General features: G+C 50.0%; 1 protein-coding gene across 1 annotated transcript; it reads left to right on the plus strand.

Annotated features, from left to right (window-relative positions):
- The first annotated feature begins 1,467 nt into the window (after nt 1-1,467).
- On the plus strand, nt 1,468-2,745 carry LOC117008681 (loricrin-like). The gene is made up of 2 exons (XM_033082652.1): nt 1,468-2,377; nt 2,471-2,745. Exons 1-2 carry the CDS (start codon nt 1,468-1,470, stop codon nt 2,743-2,745), a joined length of 1,185 nt encoding a protein of 394 aa, XP_032938543.1.
- The last annotated feature ends 3,863 nt before the right edge of the window (nt 2,746-6,608 follow it).

Genomic DNA, 6,608 nt, shown 5'->3' on the forward strand with positions numbered 1-6,608 from the left:
TGTTGGGGTGAAGGGCGTGTTTGACATCCTAGAGTTCAAGGTCTTGATGGTCTTTGAAAAATTAAGGATATCAAGGTTTTTCCCCACTCCAGCCTGGAGACTGAGACTCCTGGAAGCTGGAGCTGAGCACAGACCTCCGTGGAAATCCAACAGCCACCTCGGGGTCACAAAAGGTGGAAGGCAAAAATCCCCTTTGTCACTGTCACCCTCACAGCGTCCTCAACACAGAGTTGGGCAGCTCCAGAGCAGGGAACTCCATCAGGATTCAACCTCCGGCCTTTCCTGGCTCTTGAGGAGATTCTCCAGAATTCTCCAGAATTCTCTGTGACTCTGCTCAATCACATCCTTTATCCTTGTCCTCCCATCACTCTCTGGCCCCAAATCACCCCAGTCCCCATCTGCTCATCTGCTTTGTGGGGTTGCTTCTCTCCTTTGTCAGTTTGCTCCCCAAAAATAAATAAAAACATCCAAAATGTTCTGCTGGGAATGTTCTCCAGGTGCTCATCAACAGACATTTCCTGCACCCAACCGAATTTTCCCCTCTTTCATCCTGATCCCATTCCCTGCTGTCCCAGCAGTTCCTGAGGAAAAGTCCTGAGGAAAAAATTTGGGAGCAGGGGTTGGGTATGGGTACTCCGCTCAGTGCCCACTCTGTCCTGAGCACCCAAAAATCTCCAGCCCATCAGAAACGCACTGTCCTCCCCCCATAACCCCAAAACAGACCCTGAGATGTCGTTTGTCCCGAAAATTCCCGAGTGAGGCTCCCGGAAGGGAATCATTAAGCGGAATTAAGGAATGGGGCACAGTCCCTGCGCCTCCTTCTCATCAGCTCTGCTGCAAGTGAGTCAAGGAAGGAGGTAGCTGGAGCTGGGCTCTGTAAATCAATCTCTCAGCATTCCTTAGGGTGTCTCACTTCCCTCGGGAGCACAATCCATCCTCTATAAAAGCTCAGCCAGCCCAGAGCTCCTCATTCAACCACCGAGCATCGCCACGTTCCCTCCAGCACTGAAGGTAAGCCCGCGGATACGGAAACTTCTGGAAGCTCCACACTGGGAGATTCTCTCCAGCGATCTTTGGGTGTTCTCTGAACCATGGTGGTTCCACCAAAAACTAACTGGAGGTGCCAAGAGAGCTCCCTTCCCGAGGGGAGCTGCAGCTGGGACTCTGAGAGCTGAACTTTCAGCTGCTGACTCAGTGTGAGACATCCAGAAGGATCCACGCCATTTTTTTAGGCGTGTCAGAGCATGTGTGCGAAGCTGGGGAATTGTTCCCAACTTTTTTGTACACAGAGATTTCTTGAACTGCTGTGACCTGTGGGGATCTCTCCCAGTAGCCTCACAGGGGAGGGAATTTTTAAAGCTGCAGAATTTGGGACAAACGGGGCAACTCCTGGGAATTCTTCCTTTTTTTCTCTCAGCTGCATCTCCCTTCTGACAGCTCCATCCCTTGCAGGCTCACAGCTCCAAGATGTGCTCCAGACAAAGCTCCGGGGGCTGCCATGGCATGTCCTCCCAGTCCAGTGGTTGCCACAGCCAGAGCTCCGGTTGCCACGGGAGCGGTTCCTCCGGTTACCAGTCCCAGGGCTCCTCCTGCTGCGGGGACTCCGGCAAAGTCATCATCAGCTCTGGAGGAGGAGGAGGAGGATCCTGCTGCAGTGGGGGCTCCTCGGGATATGGGATGGGAGGAGGATATGGTGGTGGATCTTCGGGATCAAAGGTCGTCGTTGTAGGGGGAGGTGGTGGAGGATCCTCTGGATGCTGTAGTGGAGGATCCAGTTATGGAATGGGAGGAGGATATGGTGGATCTTCGGGATCAAAGAGCATCATTGGAGGAAGCAGTGGAGGTTCCTCTGGATGCTGTAGTGGAGGATCCAGCTATGGGATTGGAGGAGGATATGGTGGTGGATCCTCAGGGACAAAAGTCATTGTTGGAGGTGGAGGATCCTCTGGATGCTGCAGTGGAGGATCCAGCTATGGGATGGGAGGGGGATATGGTGGATCATCAGGATCAAAGAGCATCGTTGTAGGTGGAGGATCCTCTGGATGTTGCAGTGGAGGGTCTTCAGGATATGGGATGGGTGGAGGATCTTCAGGGACAAAGGTCATAATTGGAGGGGGAAGCAGTGGAGGATCTTCCGGATGCTGCAGTGGAGGATCCTCAGGATATGGGATGGGAGGAGGATATGGTGGTGGATCCTCAGGGACAAAGGTCATTGTTGGAGGTGGAGGATCCTCCGGATGCTGCAGTGGGGGATCCAGCTATGGGATGGGAGGAGGATACGGTGGATCTTCGGGATCAAAGAGCATCATTGGAGGAAGCAGTGGAGGTTACTCTGGATGCTGTAGTGGAGGATCTTCAGGATATGGGATGGGAGGAGGTTATGGTGGATCTTCAGGATCAAAGAGCATTGTTGTAGGTGGAGGATCCTCTGGATGTTGCAGTGGAGGATCCAGCTATGGGATGGGAGGAGGTTATGGTGGTGGATCCTCAGGATCAAAGAGCATCATTGGAGGAAGCAGTGGAGGTTACTCTGGATGCTGCAGTGGAGGATCCAGCTACGGGATGGGAGGAGGATCCAGCTGTGGAATGGGAGGAGGATCCAGCAGCGGCTCCTCAGGCCAGACCATCATCATCAGCTCTGGAGGAGGCGGCGGAGGCTCCTCCCAGCAGAAATGTCCCATTGTCATCCCCGTGGTGTCCCACCAGACCAAGCAGGGCTCCTGCTGGCCCGGCCAGCAGAAGTAACAGCCCTGAGCAACTCCAGTGCTGAGTGTCTTTGCCTCCAGCCCTGGCTGTGCTGCCTGGTCCTTCCCAGCTGTCCCCTGCTGTCCCCTGGATGCTGCTCATGTGAGAGTTCCTTGGGGTGCCTTTGGTAACGTTCTGCTGCTTTCCCAAAATCCAATAAATGTTACAATTGCTCAAACCTGGGAGTTCATTCATCTCTTGTCCTATCAGACTTCACGATCTCGGGATGTAGAAATGTCCTTGATGAGAAATTTCACTCCAGAGCCACTCGGTTTGTTGTCCCCGAGGTTTTGCATCTTCATTTCCCAGCTGGGCTCTGTGATGGAGGAACAGAGATCCCAAAAATTCGAAGGGACCGCAGCACCAACATCCTTTGGTGCATCTGTGTCCTCTGAGCCAATGGACCCCATGGGAGACGTGGCCAGACCCAGCAGGGCTTGGGGATGCCACAGGAGGGCAATGAAACCACCCACAGCTTTGCCATCCTCCCCCTTACTGCTCAAACCCGAGGGAACAGCCCCAGGGAGGCTCAGGGTGGATATTTTGGGAAATTTCCTCCTGGAAAGGGGGGTCAGGGCTCAGCAGGGGCTGCCCAGGGAGGATTGGAGTGGATGTGGCACTCAGAGCTCTGGCAAAGCAGGGACAGGCTGGACTCGATGTTCTGGGAGGGCTTTTCCAACCTCAGGGATTCTGGATTTCAGTGGAATTCCCAGAGGGAAGCCTCACTGGAGAACCAGGCAGGAGGGAATAAAAAAATCCCTCAGGCAGCCCCAAATTTTCCTCCTGGACTCAAATCCTTCCCTCCCCAGCCTTTGCACCCAGTTCCTGGCGCGGATTTCTGCCAAGTTTTGGCCAAAGCCGGGACTTTTCTGTGCCCACAGCGAAATTCCCGGAGCTGGAGCAGCTCTGGGATCTGCAAACCGGAGCAAGGAGGTGGAGAGAAGGAAGGGAAGGATTTGGAGGCACAGTCCTTCATTAAAGCCCAATCTAGCCAGGCTGGGTTTAAGCATCAGGACATTCACACCTCCGCAAGTTCTGGCTTTAAGCGCCCTTGCAAAATTCCCACTGAGGGCATCAATCATTTTGAAGGATGTTCTGGGTCGTATGCAAATGTTTTCCTCGGGGGAAAAAAAAAACAAACAACAAAACAAAAATGAAACTAAATAAAACAAAAGAAAAAAAAAAAGGAAAACGAAACAAAAACCAAACAGAAAACAAACAAGAAACAAAAAACACAAAAAAACCCCAACAAAATAAGTAAAAAAACTAAACAATAAACAAAAAATACAAAACAAACAAATAATAAAAAAAAACCAAAAAAATCCACAAAAAATTTTAAAAATAAAAAAAACCAACCAACCAAAAAATAAAACAAAAATAAAATAAAATAAAATAAAATAAAATAAAAACAATTAAAATAAAATAAAATAAAAGCAATTAAAATAAAATAAAATAAAATAAAATAAAATAAAATAAAATAAAATAAAATAAAATAAAATAAAATAAAATAAAATTTAAAACGGAAAGGAAAGGGAAAAAAAAAAGAAAAAAAATCGAGAAACCACAAAACTTGCCCTGGAGCCAACAGGGAGCTGCGGGAGGGCCCCGGTTGTCACCAGAGCTCTGTGACATTTCTCGCCCCGTGCCCCGCTGTCCCTGCGCGTTATCCTCCTCCCACACCCCCTCCCACGGGTCCCGGGGCTGGGGTCCGGGGGTTCCTGCTCAGCCCGGGGCAGGGGCGCAGGAATGGGCTCATTAGGCAGAAGTGCCAATTAGAGCAGCGAAATGAGCGGTGTGAAGGGAGATATGGATCAGGAGCCAAAGCAAACACTGAAATCGCAGCTGGGTAAATAAATCCTTCTCATTCCCGAGCGTGTCTCATTTCCCATGCACGTCCAACGCCGTATAAATGTTCCGGAGGCTCCAAAGCTCCTCATTCCGCCGACTTTTACATTCTAAATGTGTTTCGGATGGCTGAAGAGGGTAAGTCTGGGGGTTTTTATGGGATTTTATCATTTTCTAGTCGTGCCATGCAGCTCCTTTGAGAACTTGGCTCGTGCTGGCAGCCTGAGGGGGTTATTAATTAATAATGCATATTTTTATATCGATTAATACCAACGATGAGCTGCACCTCAGAATGACCACGAACCTCCATGTCTGGGCCACTCACCTTCTACCAGAGGATTTTGGGGCTGCAGCAGCAGAGCCAGGGGTGGAAACTTTGATCCATCACTGTTTCTGAGAAACAGAAATGAGAATATTTCTGCATCATGTCCTCGGTGGGTTTTGCATTTGAAAATTATTGGGGGAAACCACGGCAGCTGTTAGAGGGGAAATAATGCGTTTCAGATTTTGTATTTCAGATTTTTGGATCCAGAATGTATTTCAGTCTCTGGATTCTCTGGAAATAGAGGTAGAAAGAGGAAAGCTATCCCAGGATGAGCCCAGATATCCTTGGATTTGGAGAATAGGGGCTTGGAACAAGCTGGACTAGCAGGCCCATGGCAGGGGGTGGCATTGGAGCTTTCAGCTCTTTTTCCAACCCAAACCACTCCACAATTTCATGATTCTCTAAAAGCTCAGCTCAGGTTCAAACCCCAGAATTTCCCTGTGTTTTCCTTGCACACCACCTTGTAGTGCCAGGACTTGAGTTTTGCCCCAGACTTCTCCTGGTTGCTCCAGGCAGATTTCACAAGGTCCTCAGATGCAAGCAATGCCTAAAACCTGGGCTTTTATGATTTTTATGGTTTAAAATCTTTTGTGATTTTCATCTTCGCTTGCAGGATCTTCTTAGCCAGCAAAGAAGAGACTGAGAGAGCTGCAGGATGTTCCGTAGACAATTTATTTCCGTCCTTACAGCAGTCCCAACACATGGGGAACTGAAGGAGTTTTTGTGGGGTTAGGATGCCTTAGAAAATGAACCAATGATACCAAGGATTGAAAATTATCCAACTACTTAAAGGTTGTAGGTAAAAAGTGACCAATCACCCAAGGGATCAAAAAAGGACCAATTAAAGCACAAAGAGATTTCTAGCATTAGTCACTCCAAGTTGGCAATTTCTTATCTAAGGGATGATTTTCCAGGGAGGCTCTGTCAGGATTTCTGGCACCTCCCCGCCTGCCCCAACACAGCAACGATGCCATTTTTGGGGTGTTTTCTGTGGGCAAGGGTCAGAGGCCTAGGAAAAATCCAGCCAGGATTAGAAAATATCTGACTCTTTTCCCAGGAGCAAGTTTCTTCAGAGAAGCTTTAGCTCTCTTTCCCAGGAGAAAGGTTTCAGAGAATTCAATAACATAAACACTTGCTGGAGGACATGATGTTTTTCACAGAGCGCGTTTCTGGAGGGGTGTTCCAATTAATCCTTTCCAATTTGTTTTGCACAATGTATGTTTCTTAAACCCGTTATTCCCTTGAATAAAATTGCCCTTTCCTGCTCTTGCAAGAAAGTTGCCACGTTACTCCAGAACCGCGTGCAGTAACAGTTTCCCTTTCCTCCCGCAGCTCTACCACTGTATCCGGCGGAAATGTTCGCGGCGGAACCGCGGCTACAGCCGGGAGATCTCACTGAGCCACCGGGGCTTCTGCAGCGGCTCCTTGTCGGACGGCCGCGCCTCCTTCACCTGCGGCAGGGAAGGCTCCGTCACCTACACCCGGAGACCCCCGTACTGGCCACCCGTGATAACCCCAGTGCCCTACAGCACCCCAGCGAGCTCCTCCTGTGGGCTCACGGCGGGCTGGGAGGTGGCGGTGCCAGTTTATGGCAGCGGGGTGGAGGCGGGGTACGATGGAGGGGATTTGGGGGCGGGTTATGGGTACAGTGCACCCCTGAGTGATCCCCTAACCGCTGGAGGGGTCACTGAAG

Source organism: Catharus ustulatus, chromosome 30 (genome assembly GCF_009819885.2).
Source record: "Catharus ustulatus isolate bCatUst1 chromosome 30, bCatUst1.pri.v2, whole genome shotgun sequence".
NCBI lineage: Eukaryota > Metazoa > Chordata > Aves > Passeriformes > Turdidae > Catharus > Catharus ustulatus.